The 22,050-nt window shown below is 39.2% G+C and overlaps 2 protein-coding genes across 3 annotated transcripts in view; one reads left to right on the top strand and one right to left on the bottom strand.

The window, feature by feature from the left end:
* Window positions 1–4,184: 4,184 nt before the first annotated feature.
* Window positions 4,185–17,379, bottom strand: PDCD10 (programmed cell death 10). Of its 2 annotated transcripts, none has more exons than XM_049802755.1 (8): window positions 17,236–17,379; window positions 10,292–10,506; window positions 9,554–9,607; window positions 8,061–8,178; window positions 7,271–7,397; window positions 6,811–6,889; window positions 6,407–6,489; window positions 4,185–4,669 (listed from the first exon to the last, which is right to left on the bottom strand). In XM_049802755.1, exons 2-8 carry the CDS (start codon window positions 10,385–10,387, stop codon window positions 4,588–4,590), a joined length of 639 nt encoding a protein of 212 aa, XP_049658712.1. In that variant the 5' UTR covers window positions 10,388–10,506; window positions 17,236–17,379; the 3' UTR covers window positions 4,185–4,587. The 2 variants fall into 2 exon arrangements, with proteins under 2 accessions (XP_049658712.1, XP_049658713.1); XM_049802756.1 differs by having other exon boundaries at window positions 17,278–17,375.
* Window positions 17,380–17,583: 204 nt separating this feature from the next.
* Window positions 17,584–22,050, top strand: part of SERPINI1 (serpin family I member 1) — a 51,035-nt gene continuing 46,568 nt past the window's right edge. The window contains exon 1 of the mRNA XM_049803068.1: window positions 17,584–17,676. The gene's annotated coding sequence lies outside the window, so the exon portion shown is untranslated. The remainder of the gene's footprint in view (window positions 17,677–22,050) is intronic.

Below are 22,050 nucleotides of genomic sequence, written 5' to 3'. Positions count from 1 at the left end.
GGCAACATGCAATATATGCTAAATTAGAGAATTACACATGATCGCCTAGGAATCAATCCTGGTGTAAACGCCTAGTGAAGAGCTTTTCTCCCACATGCTACACGAGCCCTTGGCACGACAATGTGGTGCCTACAGAACCTGCAGCACACGTGTCCTGCATCCTGAGCTGTTACTGCAGCCACGGCTGGATGGGGGTGAAGAAGGACAAAGTGCACAATAAGAACTTATGGAGATGTTTATGCCACGCAGCAAACAATTGCTATGCATTGTACCTAGTCAAAAGCATTTTGCATTGTCTCAGAAATCAAGCGCTGCGTCTACAAAATCATAACCAAGCCGTGAGGCAGGAGAGGGACAGAGAATCTAAGAAGGGACATCACCTCCACAGAAATCTCTAGATGAGCCCAATCCTCCTCCTTCACCTTGGAGGCACCATCTCCAGCGAATTTTGTTGCAAGGTTCAAGTTTGTATTACAAGCACACAAAAAAACCCCAAACCTGTTAGAACAGCCTCAAAAGAGCAAATTTAGCATTGCCTAATACCTCTGCTCCTTTTAGAGAGAACCAAAAACTTGGGATTATGTATCTTTATAAAGTGAAGCCCAAGATGGCATACAATTCAGCCCAAAACCAAGTGAAGAGGAGGGGAAAAAGACCAATTCGTTGCAGACAAGGTTAGTGAATTCTTCTTCATAAATTAAATTTATGCAGCATGTTAAACTTGAATATTCAAAGGTGGGTTTTTTTCCTTTCAGACTATTTTAAAATGACATCTAGCAAGAGCAATGAGGACAAAGAAGCTGGCTTTAAAACAGAACTTGACAGATTTATGACTAACATGATCTGGTACTTTTTAACTTCTGCAACAGGAAGCCAAACTTGATGACCCAGGAGCATTTTTCCAGTCCTAATTTTTAGCACCAAGTTTGCTGCTAGGAAGTGTTTCTGTTCCTGAAGCATATTTCCTACTAGTCTCTTTTGAAAGCAACATCTGCCCAGAAGAGTATTAAGAAAATCAAAACAGTGGACTGAAAAATGACAAAGTGAACAAACGCACCCAATCATTATGTAAAACTAGAAGAGTTCCCCCACCTCACAAACAGAAACTGCCTGCAATACCTTTTTCAGAAGGCATTCGTTAGTCCTGCAGGAAGATGAGCCAGGCTGAGCGTGGCAAAGCAATATTCTCAAGCAGAACAGCCAGCGCCTACTCCAAAGGTAAGCGATAATTGCTGCTGTGCCAAATCCAGTTATTAGTATTGCACACATTAAACTACATTTATTTTATCTCTCTTTCATAATGGAATAATCTAAAACTTAGATTTGTGACAAGGCTGTCTAGATAGCCTTCTTTTCACTTCCCACCCAATTCAGAGAAGCATACGCAGACTCTTTGTAAAATAAAAAGATCAGATAACACCTGCAGAATAAACATGGCATGTTGTCCCTTGACATACAGTGAAAGATCTGAAAAGAACATTAAGGAGGAACACTTCAGTGGTAATCTAGATAAGACCATGTGAAAAGATAATGCTTAATCAAGACTGATACTGTCTCATCTTACTGTCTGGATAAGTGGACACCAGAACACCATCAAATTTCATACTTACCACTTTATGTCAACTGAAGATAAAGCTTACACTGAGCGGGCACCTGGCACATCTTACAAGACTTGTAAACAAAACTCTTTATCAGTATTAAAATGAGAAGCTTTTAACCAGAAATAAGTCAATCTAAGCTTTTCTTCATTTCTTTATAGGCTAAGGAAGATCAAAACAAGTGATTAAGACATTTCTTTGCTTCATTAACAAATATACAAAGTTTTATTTTGTTTATTAGATTGGTTTTCTGTATGTTAACATTATCATATCAATTATAACCCACATTCACAGCAGAAATTTTCTAATAGCATTTTGTAACACTAACTGCTGTATTAGAAATCCTTAAGAGAAACTTATCTTTAGCTACTCAGATAACTTGAATAATAAAGTGCAAAACCACAATAAAATTTGACAGACATATGCTCCAGCTCATACTCAGTGGAAAATAAAGTTTGTAAGACCACTAGGTATGGATTCACTGCACACAATATAAGAGTGTGACCTGAAGACATCAGTTTTCAAGTTTTCCCATTACCAGTCATTGATTACAATGAATAATTTTCCATTACTTCTAAGGGTAACAAAAAGAAATCACAATAAGATTACAAATAAAACAAAACATTGGCCAGACTACCTGAAGCTTAACCCTATACTTGGTTCCTTTGACCCAATAAAGGTTTTCAGAAGAACTGATGAACAGGAACAGCTCATTTATTAATAGCCTCTTTGATTTTAACTTCAAGAAATTAATTAGCAGGACATAACACAGCATTTTGATTTTAACTTCAAGAAATCAATTCGCAGGACATAACACAGCATTTTGTTTGGGACCCAAGTCATAATTTTCTATCCAAGAGGATAGAAAAAAAATAATCTCAGAATTTTGTCGGAATTAAGTCCAATTCACGAAGTATAATCCAAGCTTGCATGTCTCTCCTTACAGCCACTGGCGCAGCCCCCCCAGTACCAAGCGCTCTTCAAGACAAATGAAGTATCAGAATCTCTGGGTGCCTTTCCCTTTCTTCTACCGGACTAATTAGTTTACATTAAGTTTGGTGGCGCTACCACTTAAGTTAACATCATCAACAAAGATGACTACTTAACTTTTTTACTCACAGAATTCAAAGATGGAAATTAAGTATAACTCTAATTTAGTCAGACTGCCTCCTTAGTAGCTGCTAACATTGCTTCTCTTCTACCACTTTCCAAGAGAGGACAGTTTAGCATGCCAAGCTGTAATAAATAACAAAAAGTTTTAACTACAAACTGTATATGCATCCCTTTGTCATGTTACTAAGCTTGATTTGCTAGTAAACACAACACACCACTGTCAAAACAAAAACCAGCCTGAACAGCAAGCTTTAAGGACCATGTCCTGTTTATAGCTTCATGTAACCAAGAAATTCACAACATACATTCCCAATAACTCATTTTTACATAATACTCTCCTTCACATTGTTGTATTTCACTACAGTCAGTGCTTTCATCAAGGAAACATTTCCACACACCAATATACAGCAGAACATCCAGTGTTATTTTGGAGGGCTGCAGATGGCATTTTCTCCTTTTAGATCATTTAAGCAGATAACCAAATTCAAAGACCCAGCTGTTGTACTCTGGGTAAGGCACTTGACCCAAATGAGCAATACAGCACCAGGCCAGTGTGCAAGAAAAGTCTGAATGTACCTTTTCTTCATCATCTATACCTAAACAATGAATAGTTCCGTAGCAATTGTGCTCTCTCAGTCTGAAGTGACCCTCCTGCAACAGCTTGTGCAGGTTTATAAACTGCTTCACATTCTTCCCTAAACTTACTAGTTATGGCCACGTAAGTATTTTGAAAACTTTCAGATGTTTATTCTATAAAGACTCTATTTCAAAATAAAACTCAAGGTGCCCTTCAAAGGAGCATGCAAAATATTCATTAGAACTTGTGAAATATAACCATGAAATCACAATGATAAAATTTTATCTGTCTATCAGCAGTTCTTAACCATCTACATAAACAAGTTATTTTTTTAATCGAGGTCTCACATGATTTCAGTCCCTGAAAAAAAAAAAAAAGAAAGTTGCCGTATGGCATGCATAGTATAGACATTACTAGTGCTACCTGGAAGAGTTCTATCTTCTCTCCCCTTCCCTCCCAAAAAGGTACCAATATAAAACCCAGTTATCTTAATTTTTTTAAATTCACCCTTTGCTGCATACTCAGCTGCACATATTTAAAGTAGTTCTCCGCTCAAAACCTTAGAATAGTCTAGGAGTAAAAGCCTGTTAACTCACCACCAACAGAAGATTAAGTAAGAAGTGAGATTTAGTTTCTGTCAAAACCAAAAGCACATCTCACTTCTGGGGTTCTTCATTATTTTGTCAGAGACATTTTAATAGAATTATTCTGATGTTCTGGTCTAGCATTAGATCACAGACAAAATCTCAGTTTTAAAGAAAAACACTAATTTTATACTAATTTGAACTGCCGGTAGCTTTAAGCACCCAAATAATTTTAATTTTTCCATTTAAGGAATGTTCTGCAGTTCTAGAAAGATGAGTTACACATTTTTGTTCACATACAAAAAGACAGTCTAACAGATGTAAACTATTTATTGAATATTTGCCACCAATATTGTTAAATACATAATCTTGCAGTTTTCCGCTTTCAAGTTAAAATGTCAGAAACAGAACACCAAATATTTACAATTCTTATAAGGAATGTTACATAATGACACATTAAGGCGTAAATTCTTTTGGCTTATAATTCTGAAAAGAATGATAATAGCAAAAAGTGATGCAAAATCTTCATTGTGAGATTATGATTAAGCTACAATGTTTTACAAAAATATGGTGTAAGATGGCAATAATCCCATTCAAAATCCTGCATTAGGCCCCTCAAGAGGGGCTGATAATTTATACAGTCAAAACTTTAAAATTTACATATAAAGGTACCCTATCCACCATTGAAAAGTACAACTCTCAACATATACAGTTTTCAGGCCACAGTTTTGAAGGTCTGGAGTATCAAGTTGGTTTGATGAATTAGTCGGTTGGCACTTATGAACACATTTATTGCCCTGTTAAAAGAAAAAGATACCACTTCAGATGTTTTTAGAAACATGCCATTCAATAAATACAGTATTAAGTTTGGGCAACTAAATATACTGGCATCTAGGCTCTATGCAAATTGGAAGCATACTGATGTTCTACCGTATTGTGATCTACCTGAGTCTTACTGCTGGCAAACAGATAGACTTATTTGCATGGCTGATCTCAGAAAGACTATGTTTATTGGCAGGAACTTAAAGACTTGGGCTCTCAATCATCATTGAGATTTCAATCATTTAATGCTGGGGTTTTAGCTAACTAAAAGAGAGTAGAGCAGGTGATTGTTAAACACCTGTTCTTTTGAAAGCTGAACACTTCATCCCCTAGTAATTTCAGCATTTGTGACTCCTTCCTTAAGAAACACTAAGCATGCGCACATGAAAGCAACATAATATTTTAGTTATCTTTTTGTTAAGAAAGAGGCGGGGGGGGTCACTGAGTTTTTCAGCTTAGTAATGACATTTGTGACTATTTTGTTTAGCGCTGTTACCTTCTGGTGGGAGCTGGGTATCTTACTCAACACACAGTTCAGACAGATTTAAATTACTTCTGATTTCCACAAGGAAATACAAGCCTTACCTGGTATTTCTTGCAATATCAATAATAGCTAACAGACTTTAAGCTTACGCCCACAATACGCAGCACAGCATTCACTTCACATAGAGCTAAACAAAGCTGGTGTCTTCCAGTATAGTAGGGGTATGTCTCAACACATCCAATCCTTTCCTCATTTTTTAGTCAAAAAGTTTTCTAATTAACCACGACTGCTGAGACCTAGTTCATGTGAAAACTTATCTACACATCTGTTCAGTAATCATAAAGCTACCAAGGTCTAAAGTTCTCATTTTGGTATCATAACCAAACTTAGCCCCAATTTCAATAAGGGCGGGGGGGGGCGGGGGGGGGGGGGGGGCACCGTGGAATGCTTTGGTAGGAACAAGGTAGTATTCACTGTTGGGCTCAAGACTTCCCTCTCCTTTATTAATGTACCATCCCCTGGGTGCTCTTACAGTCTTTGCCAAGCTCAACAAGACCAGACATGAAAGTTAGTTCTCATCTTTAAAACAGTAGCACATAGAACATTTTGTCACTGTCAAAATCTGAGACGGATACAGTCTTCATCCAAAACAGTCTCTACAGTGAAATACAGAAGAACAGCGACTTGAAAACCCAAGGTGAGGACCTGAAAAAAGCCTCAGTTTGAAGGCTAAAATGTTCAAACATAAAAAGATTAATCAGCTGCGTAATTCCAAATACTGTGAAGTACTATAAAAAACTATAAAGAAAGGACAATAAAAATGTAAATCAAAGAAACACTGCACAGATGTTTAGTGTTTGCAAATGATACTTCAAATAGCTAGATCACTTTTTTTCAACAAGGCATTCATAAGTTTTTTGTCCTTGTATATACACTGAGAAAAACCACACAGGGCCGTGAAATTTGACTTCACATATTCAAGTTCAAAGATAACACTGTACATGGGTGTTGTACAGTGGTGCAGTTTAGCAAACTTCCCTTTCGTCAAAGGAATTACAAAAGGAATAAAAGTATTTTAAAGCAGCCGTGATGGTCTGAGGACACAGGCGAGGAAAAAATTGGGCAAGTCCTGAAGAACGCAGCTCATGCCCCAAAGCTTGTCCTACTCTCCCCTGTTAGTCAACAGGGCCTTTCATTATGTAAAATGTTAGTACAAAAACATACTTACTTTCCATCTTTAAAATAAGTTTTCAGAGTATCACTGAAACTTTTGGAGTATTTTACAAACTCTTTCTTTTGGTGCTCAAGTGCCTAAGAAAACAAAAACACCAGGAGCAGAGTCTTAGTTCACACATTGTTGGGTACAGTAAGAATCTCAGGGTTAAACCGGTAAGAAAGTTGGCTAATGTTACATAAGGTATAGAAATTTTTATTTTTGATTATTTTTTTTTTAGGAGACATGCAGAGAAATTGTCCTCTTCCTATAAAACTGGTGTGACCTAGCATACAACAATCCTGTTGTTAAAGTATTATGTCACTGACCAGTTAAGCTCTCCTATTCATCCTTTAATCAAAACAATGCTTCCTCTTAAACTATTCAAAATATTGTATAAAAAGAGTTGTTGCACATACCCGCCGGTTCTGATATTGGTATTTCTTGAAGACATTATTTACTGTGTCAAGAAGTTCCTTTATTGCACTTGCGATGTCCCTATACGGCAATAAAAAGATAGTTGTAATATCCTTAAGCTATTCTATTTCAATGTTGGAATTTAATCCCCTTCTAATAGTCAAATACTTCTTAAAACAGTCTCTACAGAATAAGCATCAGACAGGATGTAGCAAGACCAAATGCAAAGAGCTAGACCAGTGACATGGGAATTCAAACTAGGAATCAGCAAGTTAAGTTCAGTCTAGTACCATGGGGCTCTCATTAAAAATCCTCAACTCTGTCTGCCCATTTATAAGCAAGGATCAGGCTCCTTTCCAATGGGAACAGTGTTGTTAGCCTACCCTACAGCACTTGAACATTCAGATTTAAATAAAAAGTTTGACAACTCAATCTGCAGAAAAATACATATACAATACTTACTTGATTGTCTGAAGAAACCTCACTCTGTCATTGATCTCATCAGGAATCTTACTAAGAATCTGTTTAAGTGCTCTTGCCTTTTCATTAAGATCTTGGAATTCTGGTTCTGGTCTTTCAATCATATACTCTAACAGGAAGAACATATTTAAAGATACCATTAGTTTTTCCTCAAGTCTCTAGTGACAGCTAAAAACACTACTTCCAAGTGCAGCAGTATTGCAGTGTTACATTTAAAGGTGAACAGCAGAAAAATAGCCATGAGCAGAAAAATGCAATACGCTCTGCATCAATAGAAACACAGTACAACATAATCTTTGTTATTGCAAGTTGGAAAAAGAGCCCATCTTTCTTTAAGTGAGACACTGAAGACACTGTACTAATCAAATGCAGTATTAAAATAACTTAAAGCCTACTGTATACACCCCTTCTCTGACAGTGTAACTACTGCTTTTACTTTGAAACAGAGAGAAGGAAGGTGAATATTATACTCCATATATGCTTTTTTCTGGTTTTTAGGATTGCAGAAGGTGAACTATGCACCCACATAAACATAATTCTAAACATTAATTTTCTTTCTCTTATTATTCAAGTATGTTTTTTAGGGAGATTTAACTTCTCCAAAAGAGGTATTCAGAAAATACAAACATTATTCTACCATGCTGAAGAAAAAAATCTCTACAAAACAAAGAAACAAATAACCTCTTCTGAAAATAGGCATAGAGAAAAGCATGTTCCTAGTTAACAGTGTAATTAAAACCACACTTATTCAACATAAGAGGTAAGATATTACCTTCTACATCATCAGCCGCCATACGCAGAAGAGACTCTGTGAAGTTCACGTCCACACTTTTTTTCTCCAGAATTTTCATAATGATGTCCTGTGTAAGACCTGGATTTTCTTTTTCAGCCTGTATGGCAAAGAAAATTTTTATTCTTAAATATGCAAGACATATTTGCACGCACTAAGGCAGATTTTCATGTAACTTGCTTCATATACTGCAGGAGTTTGCTAGAAACTTTAAAAGTCTAATGGCTTTAAACTAGCAGATTACATGGAAAACCATTCTTCCACTACAACATCCATTTTTCTCAGATTACATGAGTGGTTTTGTATAAACAACTTTTCAAATAAGCTTTTCCATTAATTTCAACTTGAATAAGAAAGTTTTCCCTGAAATTCTATATTTTTTTATATTTCCATAAACATTAAGCTTTGAGACAAATATATTGTATCCATTGGGATCTAATTCACTCAAACACAGGTGCTACTCCCCTGTCTTCCACATGACATTTTATAAATGTGCCTCTTATGAATCACATCATATGCTCAAACATCATCTTGGAATTGCTTCTTCAAAGAAAACAAAAACAAACACAAACCACCCCACCCCCAAAACACCCTTTTGACTGATGACATATTTAAGTAAAGCTAGACTAACACTGGAAGTATTCACACTATCTATGTTGCTATCAAAAAATTATGCTGTGTTGAATGAGGGTGTGTTGACTTTTTTAGCTAGCACTACCATTTCTACCAATACCTCAATTTTTACATTATTTGCTTTCAGCTTAGCTCCTTACTACCAGTCATAAAAACATTTAACTTGTACGAGCTCTAGTTAAGACTTAAGACTGTCTGGGTACACTCAGATTTCAGTGTAGAAACAGGGAAGTATTACTTCGTTGCATAGCTCACATGTTAAGGTATGTCACGTCTACAATTATTTTTGTTTAAAGAATTTAAAAAAATAAAGGAATATATGTATTTTCATTCTTCAGGAATATAACAGAAAAGTTAGAAGAATCTTTTTTTCCATTTAATGCTGGATGCAAACACAAACACTGAACTTATCCTCAGCCACAAAAAAAATCCCATTACCGTTCACTTTGTAAACCATTTTCAAAGTTTGTTACATGCTTATTTCTCATGAGCACCTATTCTACATAATCTTGTCATATTTAGACTAAGTTTATTATCTTATTACCTTCACTGATGATTCTTCATTTAAGCTTTTGTACAACATGGACAAGACAAGATTCTGTTTGTTTAAAATTGCTCAATGTGCTTCTATCATATTTCTACTATCAGATTTCTACTCATAACATTTGCAGACATCTCAAACTTACAGTCCATGCAATTGTCCACTTTCCTTTTAGACTACTGGATTAAGAATGCAGTCTTCAAACACAAAGACACAAAGATACACAACAGCTGGCTTTTTAGCTTCATCATATATGGTTTACCTTTTAAACAATCATTCTTCAATACAAGTTACTTCTCACCTTAATAAAAGCTGCTCTCAGTGTCTGAGCTGCAGATAGATTTACTCTTTCTAGCTGCAATAAAAGTTCAGAATTATTAGCAATTGTAATGTTATCAGAAGAAAACAATTGAAGTACTCATGCCTTGCTTTATATAGCATAATGAAAAAGGGAATTGATAGCAGCATTCAAAATTACCGGTCTCGTTTGAGGGAGAGACAGTATAAAGTTTAATCCCATGGGAAAGACTTCCCCTCAAAATAAAAAACATAAAAATCAAACATGACACTGGACAGATTTTGCATTTATCCAGCCTACAGCAGAAGCCCGACAGAAGCTTTTGAGAACATCTTGACAATCTCTGATACTCGCAGAAAAAAAAATATCCCATTAAATTATAACCATCAGCAGTAAAACTGAAATGTATCAAGCTGTTCACAGGTACATGTTCAACTGTACATTACTTCCTGCCATAGAATGCCAGACCTAGCATTTTTGTGAAAATCCTCCATAAAATGGTAAAAAAAAAAAAAAAAAAAAAAAAAAAAAGAGATCAGGGCCATGACAACTAGCAGTCTTTGACAAGCATGATATTGTACTCATGGAAAGACAGGTAAAACAATGAAGGGTAAAACAACGCACAGAAAGAAGATGGTGTTAGACACAAAGCTTTCCCAATCAAGATGAGCAACCTGTTACTGCGATCATATTTCCCAATGTAAAGGGGATTATTACATTCTAAATCAAAATGTAGCTTACCTCATTAAAGACAGGGTACATAACAGCATAGAGAGGCATGGAAACCATAGAAGTGGTCTCTGCTTCATTCTTCATCTCTTCCATTGTCATCCTCATTCAAAGACCCACTTCTCAAGGAAAACACTATAGAAGCAAAAAACTCCTCATTCACTGAAACGTTTCTTCTTTTTCCTCGTTGTGCAAGAATACTTGAAGAACTCGAAAAATATATTGTCCTTAAGTTGTGCGAGAAAAAAACAAACACAAACACACACAATTATGAATGCTCATGACTGACAGGTTCTAAAAATGAAAAGGCACAGAACAATGTTAGTTTGTTACTGCCTAGAAACTAGGAATTATTTATGACATGAGCTGAGTAAATATGGAATGACTACTTCATGTAACTTAAAACCCTAACTGAAATCTATCACATGAACAGATATTTTCAAGACTAAGGTACTACCAAAAAAATTTTACTTCAAGTTGTTATGGAATTAATTTTCCTGAAAGAAGGGATTTTATTTGATATGTATTACAAAAATCTTGCCACCACTAGTAAGCAGCAGCATAAGATTGCTGACAACTCCTGTACAGAAAAAGCTTGAAAAGCGTTACATGCTGTAAACCCAAAACCCATACAAATGCATTATGACAATTAACATTAAGACTACATATAAATATTCCATATTTTCACATACGCATCAAGCTGTGATTCTGCCAGAGATCAGTGCCTACTTTCTACCCATTTGAATTCCAAATACTGCATCTTTAGTTTTACATAAGCAAAAGTCTTAAGTCATATTTCCACTCAGGGTGTGTCAACAGCTATGTTAACTCAATGGAAAATTATTGTTCCAGTAACTGAACCTAGGTTTTGGAATTTCTCCACCCAGACCAGCTCATCGTATCCAACATGGAGAGATCATTGCTTAGACCCAGAAATTATGTGGAAAAGAAAAAAGGTCACCCCACAGTTCATAAGAAATCCTTGTTACAGCCTGCTAAATTTTCTGTTCATAAGATATTTTAAAAATATTTATACAACCTAATTGAGTTTAAAGACCTAAAGGCCAAGTTAGGAATAAAGATACACAGAAAGAGATTAACGGTTTTAATTTTTAGATTTGCTTGGAGTATTTAATGCACTAGAGGAGTTTTTTTCCTCCTCATAAGCTTCAGACATCAGGCATTTGTATGTCCGTGTACTGATTTTATTGATATTTTAGTAAGAAGTGAAAAAAGTGAAATGTTTAAGAAACAGCATAAGCTACTACAGTAATCAATATCACTTCCCAATAGTTTGAACAGGTTAAAAAATGCTCAGAATTTTCTTCAAGCTGTATTTCTCCTTATGCTCTGCACTGGCTAAAAAAATCTTCAGGCTCTTTAAATAGAAGAACAGATATTCTTTTTTGCCCAGGGCAGATATATAGTAGTTTAGCTATAATTACACAAGTGAAATTTGTTATTGATTACAGTAAGCACAGAGAAGAACTTGGATGACTACAACTACCATGCATGTCTCTTCCGAGTATGTGATTAGGCAGTATGAACATATCCAAAAGTGAGAAAAGTGAAGAACTGGTCACACCACAGAAACAGCCAACAGCTAAAGCATGATTTGAAGAAAAACTAAACATGACTATAGTAACAAGCAACAGCTCTTTATACAAGTCTTCTGATATGGACTGCTTATTGCAAAATCTCATCTTTGTTTCTCTCACTGTTCCAACCCTTCAACATGACCCACACGAGCAGATTCCTATAACCACAGAACAGGATTACCGAGACTTTAAAAAGGGGACTGTATAGATGAGAGACGTGCACGTGCATGGAATGGCAAAAATCAGGACTCTCACATTTTTATCACCTACCCGTAGATATTTTACAGCTGTCAAGAACATGGAAGAATACAAGTCAATATTTATCATTCCTCAAAAAGTTGAATATCTTTAAAGAATTTGTTTCAGAGTTACATAAATTCATGCAAGGTCTACTGAAGTGGGGGGGGAAGGGAACATGTCTGAACAAGTTTTCACTCACAACTGCAAGTACAAGCTGCCCCATTTATTATACATGCATATTCCCTGCACTAAGACTCTGGCACGTAAGGGGCAGAGTGGATGGCAAGCTGTTTGTTTTACTGCTTAATTCTGCGTTTTTGGAAGTTCAGTAAAAATATATACTCACGCAAGATACTACACTAACATGCAACACTGAACACAACATTCACAGATTAATTTACTGAAAGTTTTTATCTAGGAGTACTGTATTCTCAACAAGAGTAAGTTTTTAAAACAGCGAAATCAGGTCGTTGAACATTGTTCTAGTCTACCCAAAAGATTTCTGATCTTAGGAAGAAGGGCAAAAAAGGACAAAATAACCATCAGATATAATTACTTTGTTTTTATGGGTTAGCAGTATCCACAAAGAAAAAGGAAATACTAACTGAAATGATGGATTTTTATGATGATGAACACCTATTACACTGTGGACTACCATGAAGAACTCGTTTTCCTCTGAAGAGCCATAAGCTATTGTTACTAATACACGGTACAGTTAACCCCCCATATAAAAACAATTATACACCATCTATTGCCTCTTTACCAGACACTGACATACTTCAAACAAAATACAAAACCTTGGATTTACATTAACACAAAGGATACAACTGTTGCAACTGAAGACAAGAGGTAGATTTAAATATACACGCACACAAGAAATACATGAGAACATCAAATATTTTTGTTGCCAACATATGAAAAGAAATATATTCAATATATCACACTGGTCCTTCATGACTGCAGAAACCTTCCCATGTTCCACAAGATAAACTAGGTAGTGTCATGCTGTCATGCAGGTATCTGACTGCTAACGTTGCCACACTATTTGTCTTTGGGGCTAGGGATCAACCTCTCCACATCTTTCAGATGTAACTTAGATGCACTGCAGTCTTTGCTAGTGTTAAACAGCAGGGATAAAAATCTTCACAAAAAAAATTCCACGTTTATTTGCATTACAGAAAGATAGTTTGTCATAGCTGTACTAAACCACATACAAGTACTTTTGAAGAAGGCCTCAATCCTGACTATGGACCAAATCGCCATGAAAACTGAAGTTTCTGTTCTGTTATTCAGATCAATTATTAGGAAGTCCACTTGCCTTCAAAAGTCTACTGGCCTGACTAAACCTAAAGTTTAATGCCCATTATCATGCAGCAACTAGGAACTTTCAGTATTTCTTTTGGTATGTGATCAAAAGCAGCCATCTGCATCACTGCCAAGCTTTATGACAACACTGTCTTCTAAAAGCTTAACTTCGGTTCACTACAATCTCAAGAGAGTCTTTTATGTGAGACAAGCTTACCCTAGTTTCATCTGCCAATTGTTTTTTTGCATTCTCAAAAAAAAGATGGAATAAGATTCCATGAGAAGGTGATCTATTAGAACAGCACAATGTAGTTGTGCTGTGCAGAAAATCCTGACAAATTGCTGTAAGATGCAAAAAAGATGTTACTCTGCTGGCAAACTTGTTAATTGGTCTAAGGGGGAAGACAAGGTGAAGATAGTAGGTTACTGTCAAATATTAATCTGCATGCAAGTCTGATCTTTTTTTCTTACAGTGATCCCACAAATTCAAATCTGTGTATGTAAAATTACAATCATGCATCACGCTACATCAGATGAAATCAACTGTCGGAGAGAATGTACAGAATGATATAGGGAATTTAAAGAGAATCTAAGTTTGAAAACTATGCTAAGATGCCAGTTAATGCAATCCTGGCTGCTCAGTCTTAAACCATCAAACACACCAAGCTGTATTCCAAGAGGTACTAACATAGAGTATATACTGTCAGTATAAATCTTAGATTCTAACCTCTAAGTTCCAGCACTAAAATATTATCCCAGCTATTCAGCAAACACTGAGAGAACCGGTACATTTTAGATGAGGAACAAATTTGGAAGGATTCTTTGATAGACCTATTCCCCCATATCCATCCAATGACATTTTAAATCACTCAACTGAACTTTATCAGAAAAAAAACTATGTTAAGATAAACTTCCTGTAAGCCAAAAAGGGTAAATAGCAAAACTTACCACACTTCCCAAAACTATGGATATCAGTGTCTAAGGTGATAATTTGCTTTCTCTAATCTGTGTCATTTACTGACAGACTTTTGGTCACACACTAAAATCAAGTGTCAGAACTGCAGAGCTACTTAAGAATATAATCATCACAGTATCACTACAGAGTGCAGTAATCTTGCCCAAACCCACATCTGCTCATTGGCCAGTGTGAAAACAAGCAAGGTACCCATGAAAGAAAGGTGGTGGTTTAACACTATCTTTTGAAACAGTGTTTGAAGAGAGGAGAGTCTCACGATTTCGACAGAAACATTGGGTATCAATTGGCAGGATTTCAATCTTCAGTTAGGTCATCAGTAGATCTACCTATGGCGCTGAGGTTGTCTCTATTCCCTTCCCCAGGCTCCACCTACCTTAGATCTGGAAAACTTTAAGCACCTCGACATTAATACTCTTTTTTAGAAAAGTAATAAAGAGGAACAAGGCCCGAGGCAGTGATCTACCAGAATGATTATTTCAATGGTTGGCTTCTAGCAAAAATTACACCTCTATTCCTGCTAGAAAAAAGGCTATCCTTACTGCCAAGAAGGTCTGCTCCACTTTTTGCAGTGAGGATTCAGAAGAGGTTTTACCTTTAACCTGATTCAAGACCCCTGAGTTACCAGAAAAACTAATTTAAGTTCAGAAGAAAGAGTGGGGGAAGGGAAATAGCAGCATGAATTCTATCCTGAATTCAGAGGCAAAGAGCTTGGCTCCTATTTGTAAGACCAATGTGCATGGGAGGAGGGAGTTTAGGTAATTTACTAATTACAGTTGCAAATTTCACAGAAGAAAAGAAATTGCAGAGTATGCCCTTTTAACTACACGCATACCCCACGCACAGCTTGGTAACTAAGTTTCCCTTATTAATGGTCACTTAAAAGAAATAAAAAAACCCACACTCCTTTTCCTTGTCAGACGGCAACTTACCTGCCAGCACTGTATTTCAATTATAGATGGCAATTATTTCCCACTGTATAACTTAGGCTACATGGTACAAAGTTTAAAGGCTTTGTGCTTCAGATACAGAACTACCTTCCTTCTTTTTTTAAAACTGAGGTGACTTCATGGCAGCATGGTTGAATTTGCTGGAATTGGCATACAGATCAACTGTTATGATAACAACCTCCATATTTTAAAATCAGTAAAGATAACAAGAAACTTAAAAAAGATGCTCTACTGCACTGATTCCGTATTCTACTAACTCTGACACCCAACAGTTTCACTGAGGAGTTCATAAAAGGAATGTCACCACAAAAGAGCACTTAAGTTTTAAAAGTATCTTTAAATGCCTCTCTCTAGAATAGAGATATGCAGTTTTCAAACATCTCCATACACATATAATAGCCACTTACAGTTGAGTTCACTCTGACAAAGCATAAACTGCTTATGCATTTTATTATTGGAAGCGCAATCCGTATCACTAATTCGTAAATCACACAAACTTGCAATAAACCCAAGATGTCTATTTTTAGAATCGTATCAACTTAAAAAAACCAAAATCCAAGCTTGCTCTGAAGTCAGGCTTACAATTAGTTCACGTTCTTTCGCAGTGCTGAACTTCAAAATGGAAGTGATTTAGTCTGTCCTAATACACCCAGCTTTTGTGCCTGCCTAGCACATGAGAAACTATAGCCTCCTGCACTGGGCCCCAGTTTCACTAGTTAGCAACATTAAAATCATTATACAGTATAACTGAAACAGGTCACGGCTCTTAGCATATATAATCACAACAACGCAGCCCTGTTTCTTTTTTTCCTCTTTGGGAATGGGAAAGTAAAGCTATTACTCTATCAAACACTAACAGGTAATTCACAGTTTCAAACATACAAACACATCCAACGAGTAAACAAATACCAAAGGGCAATTAGTTCCTCTGATAACAGGAACAGCACAAACCTGGCCCAGGCTTTCAGCCATCTACCGGTGCCCCAGCATGTGCAACCTACAGGAAAGGAACCAACCCAACTCACCAGTTCAGTGAGGAGCTTAATGGGACACCCAAGCACTGAACGTCTCCCCAGACTGCTCGGTTACCGAGCCAAGCACCGCCCGGGCTCCCCGCCGTCCCTGCCCGGCACTCTCGCTGTCCGCCGCGGAGCGGGGCGGCCCCGGAGCCGCCAGGTTTGCGGGAAGGAGCCGAGATGTTTTTTCTCTCTCCTCCACCTGAGAAGGCACCGACCGGGCCGCCGGAGCTCACCGCAGCCACCTGACAGCGCTCCGCTCCGACCTTCGGACGAGCTAAAAATAATAACACATCCGGGCCTACGCTTCCCAGGGCCGGCCGGCCCTCCCGGGGCGGCCCAGGCCGAGGGGCCTCAAGCCGGGGAGCCCCACCACCACCACCGCCGCCTCCCTGTTCCACCCCCGAAGAGGGGAAGGCCCCAAACCACCGGCGGGGGAACGGTGGGTCGCGGGAAGGACGGGGAGAAGGACAAGCCCTCTCCCCGCCGCACTCCAGCCTCGGGGAGGGAAGTAAACGGGTCAGACGCCCGGCAGGGCCGGACCCTCTCCCCGGGGGGGAGGCGAAGGGACACTCTCCGCCTTTTCCTCACACGGCGAGGCCCGAGGCCGCGCTCACCTGCGGCGGGACCTACCGGCGGTCCCTGCCCTGCCCTGTCCTCCTCCCCGCCGCCCCTCAAGCCAGGCCCCGATGCTGGGAAGAGTTTTACGCTTCTAACGCGGCGCAGCCCCGAAGGGCGAGCCAGGCCCTGCGCAAACACACTAGCGGACACCCCACCCCCACCCCCTCACCGCCTCCTCCAAACGCGGCCGCTCCTCCGCGGGCACACGCCGAGAAGGGAAAGACCGGTGGCGAGGCACGGCATAGCACCTCACCTCGCCTCCCCACCGACCCACGGAGCCCTCGAGTGGGCTTACACCGCCGCGCAGGAAACGCCTGCGAGAAGGAGGAGGAGAAGGAGGAAGCGTCCGCCGCTGTTACCACACACCAGGCGTTGTCCGGAACTAACCGGCGGCCGCGCGGGCCCCTGGGCTCTGTAGTCCGCCGCCCGCGGACTACAAGCCCCACAATGCCACGCGGCACCCGGGGGGCGGAGACAGAGACGGGATGGGGAGGGGGGGAGAAGGAGGCGGGAGGGTCCAATCGGAGCGCGGGGCTGGGTGGAGGAGGGGGCGGAGCCTCGGCGGGGCGGGGCGGGGCGGGGCGGGGCGGTGAGACTAACCCAGGCGCCGGCGGCGGGGGGGAGCACACCCGCGGCGGAGCGCGGAGCGGCGGGTGCGGCGGCGGTGGTGGGCAGCGGTAGCAGCACCGGGCCGGTGAGTGCGCTAGGCAGTAGGAGGAGAAGGGTGCGAGCGTGTGTTACAGGGGGCGGCTCCGGTTTTATGGCTTAACCGGAGCGAAGCTTTCTATCGCTCTGTTTCGGCACGCCTGTCCGGGTTAGCGGCTGTGAGGAAGAGGGGGCGCGTGGCGGGGGGGGGGGGACCGCCGGTGGGAGCGGCGGCGGCTCGCGCCGGGCGGGAAGGCGCCGGCGGCGGCGTTGGCGTTCCGTTAGCGCCTGAGGGGAGGGAGGGAGGGAGGGAGGGAGGCTGCGGCGGGGAGAGGAGGCGTGTGGGAGCCAGGGCGCTTCCTCGGCGGTAGGAGAACTTAAGGCGGGGATGGGGACAAACACGCGCATCCCAAACCCCTTGAGGTGTTCAGTCACCCTTTGTCTCTCCACCTGCCGGCCCCGGTGGTGAGGAAACGGCTCTCGTCTCTTGAGGAGCCGAGGCGTCCTCAGCCCCGCTCACCAGCGTCTGCGCTTCAGCACCGGCACTTTGTTTTTCAAGTTATACTGTGGTAAGTGTCGCAGCAGTAGTTCTCAAAAAGCCGTCCCTGCCGAAGAAGGTGACGTCGCGCAGGTTTGTGTGGCTTTTCTGGTCGCTGCCCAGCCGGAGCCGTGCTTCTGAAGCCCTTTTTTGAGGGGCTTTTTCTTCTCTGTGGCACGCTTGTTCTGTCAGCTCGTTCAGTGCTCTGCAGGCTGCGTGTGTATACGGAGTATTTGGGGGTTTGGGCTATTAAAAAAAAAAACCTGAGTAAACTTGTGTATTATTTTTCGAGGTAATTGTGTTACTGGTAAGCTTTAAGATTCAAAGTTTTAAATTATATTTAAAATGAGCTCAATTGTTAAAGCGTTAATGGATTTGTGTCTGCATTTCTGATGCATCAGTATTAAAACTAGCTGCCTTTTTTTTTAAGTACTGCTCAGTATTACCTAATGTTAATAAGACACATGCGAACATGTGAATGAACAGCTAAAGTATTAAACTTGTCAAACAATTGGCTGTAACTTCTTGCAGCAGTGAGATGGCAAAGTGGGAAGACTTTGATGTCTGTCTGTGGGAACAGACAGATCATGTGTGTATATGTGCGTATGTTGCTGCTCTCCATCACTGGCACATAGGTGAGCAAGAATACTGGGTGGGGGAAAAAAAAAGCACCTGGATTGTTATACATTATTACATGTACTGAATTTTGTCCTCCTCACACCACCTTATTTTGTTTTCATCAGACCTATGTAGGATGTCTCACATATCAAATACTCCACACATCTTATTATTAAAGGGCTACTTAAAACTTGCATAGTGTGTATGAATTGTATATTATTAATCACCTATGATCTCTGATTCCCCAGTTCTTGTTTCCTCATTGTTTATGTGATCAGTACTTCAGTCTAATAGAAAATGATGCCATTCAGCTTAGGTGAGAGACATTTACCAAAATGTCGTAGCATAGGCTGAGCCAAATGCATGTCTATGGGATTTTATCCTTTAGTAAAATTAGTACATTTTAAAGTAAGACTACGAAGCTGCAGTCCTACAGGTGCTAAAACTTAAAATAGAGTATGGTATCCCTCTCCATCAATTTTGTGATACTTTATCAGATTCTGTCTTTTAAAGCAGCGAGGTCTCGGACCAGATTCATACTTTCCTATTTTATGTCTACTGTATTTTTAAGAGTTGTTATGGCTTGGTTGAGTGTGATGAAGAATAACTGCCGAGGGAGGCAGGAGGAATGGTTCTTGGCTTTTCCTTTCAAGGTATGGGTTGTCTACAGAATTACACAGGGCAGCTAAAGAGATAATAGAAGGTGAAGGCTTGTAGCAATGTTAAGTTTACTATTAAATGCAGTCATGAGTTCCAGAGTTTATCTTCACAAGACTGTCTATCCTGTATGTTCACATTCTCGAGTCGAGTTTGAGATGGAGTTTGGGTTTTTAAATTTGCTTTGACTTTGTCTCCCCATCTACTATTTTAAGTGAATGATTTGTTCACAGGTGTGTGAAAGTATTCATGAAGTTGTCACTCATCTACTTTCATATTCATTGTTGAAACCACACAATATGCTGTGTGTCTGTTGGCCTACTGAATGCTTTGGCTACAGCGCTGCTGGCTCAAGTTGATTCCAAAAATGGCTTGGGATTAATGTGCCTCTGAGCTGTTAAATGACTCGCTTCCTGCGGGAGCGTGCTGGTGTGGTGTGGTTTTGTGCTCATTCTTAAGACTTGGATCCCTTGTGACCTCCTCTCATCTCTTCCCCTCAGATGGAAGAATGCGTATATGTTCATACTTAGTCTAGCAGAGTTCTAGGGACACTACATTGTTGTAATAACTCTTTTGAAAATTTATTCTGTAGATGTAAATGTCATGTTTATGCATAGTTTAATTCAACTTCTAATCTTACATATCACAAAACATAGCAGGGGAGAGGGGTTAGTGCTAGTAGGATTCTTCACATCAAGATCTAGCTACTCCTAGCTCTTTGAAGTCCTTTTCAACTAACGTATCTAATGGGTTTTTTTCTCAAAATTTCAAATTTTATTTTGGGTTGTTCATCATCCATGAAGACGCATATTTTGTGTGGCAGAATACCTTTTAACATAATTTCTAACAATCCATGTTCTGTGTAGGCGATATGTTACTCTGGCTTTGTAAAACACAGGCTGAATATGAATTAATATAGGGTACATCTGTCCTATACTCAGTCTTTAGGCTGTCCTCATCTTGATTATGTTGTGTTCAAAATGTTAAAAATTGGTGTGTAAACATGGCTTTAAAAATTAATGTCTGGTTTTCTTTATATACACTTGTATATACCTGATACAGTCAGTATCTCTGGTTACATGTCAGTGTAATGGGCAGATGGTAGGGAAAGATGTTTATGTAGTCAACTGTGATTAGTGATAACTTTGTATTTTTCCTCAAATACATGAAAGACCAGAGTAGTTAAATTTGGAAATATATTTTAAATTCTTGGCTTTAATTCATGTCTTTCAAGCACTGCTAGTCTTCTGAACTGGGTGACAAAAGGTTAGCAGAACTTGAGGGTAGGGGGAAATAATGTAACACTTATTCCTGCAGGAGGAGAGGAAATACTTTCTGAATCTTTGATTATTGACTTGGCAGAACAACATATTTTTCTCTAAACTTCTTTGTAAAATTGTGCTGGATATAATGAAGATAGCCACTTGAAGACAAAAAAAATAATCCTACAATTTAATAATAACTGTAAAGTTTTGGACTTATTTTCCCTCTGCAGTTGGTATTTAAAGCAGTACAAAGTGACAGAGACGTAAGTAAACTGCATTCATCACATTAGGAATATACTTTTTTTATACTGTAAATACCTTAGTACAGTCATGAGAAAGAGGGTTTATGTTGGAGAAGGTATCTAACAACACAGTAATGCGAGAATTCAAGTAGGATGAATTCCTATATGAAATATAGGAAAAAGGTAATTGCATATTGTACTAAACATAAGTGTAGATGGGATTATCTGTGCATCTTGCTAATAAGTAAAGCTAGCCTACATTGCATTATTTTAAAACTAAAAGCTTCAACTTCTTCTTTCTGTTAGTCTCATACACATGCATGCATCCCGCTTCTTATTGATCCCTCAGCCCAGCCAAAGTCGGAGGTTCCTGTTGGAAGTTGTCTGGTGACTCTGCGTTTAAAAGCATTAACCCATTAACCACCTTTGTAGCGTGGTCACTGCCTGGCTTCACTTGGCTGTGCAACAGTAGTGCTCTTTTCTGCCTGTTTGTGTTTTGGGTAGTTCTGGAAAGCATCTTGTTTGGTGGCCTTAATAAAGTATGTATGATAAAGACTTGTTCTTATGGGGTGTGATTAAAACACCAACTGTGAGGTCATGTTCTGCTTTGTTTAATATACTTCAAAGTTAATGACTATGAAAACTGCAGACTGTGGCTAATGTGATAAAAGCTGTGTGTTATCTGCATCCTTTTTGGTCTTTTAGAATTGTTGCAAGGCAGCTGTAGCTATGAGATGGGCAAAGAGAGAATTTCTTATTGATACGAGCAAATGAATTAAATATGTGTCTGGTTTTTGGGTTAATAAGGTTTGACCTCCTGTGTTGCAAAGGACTTTTGGTTTAGTTGAGTGTTTAAATATTATGATAATTCTTGAGAAATATTTTTTTCAGATCTCAAGACTATTCTTTAAGGAAGAATTAATTGTAACAAGTAATACACTGTATAGATGAAGAAAGTTAAAATAATGTGGTTGTATTCATTTTAACCAAATAGCAAGCCTATTTATCAGAAGATATCTTTCCACTGATGTACTTCAGCCCTGCAATCTTTTACCATTACATCTAAACAAATAATTGCTTAATGTAAACTATTTCTAATTTGC

Source organism: Accipiter gentilis, chromosome 6 (genome assembly GCF_929443795.1).
Source record: "Accipiter gentilis chromosome 6, bAccGen1.1, whole genome shotgun sequence".
NCBI lineage: Eukaryota > Metazoa > Chordata > Aves > Accipitriformes > Accipitridae > Astur > Astur gentilis.
Note: the sequence above shows the minus strand (reverse complement) of the source record. Positions and strands in the feature narration are given on the sequence as shown.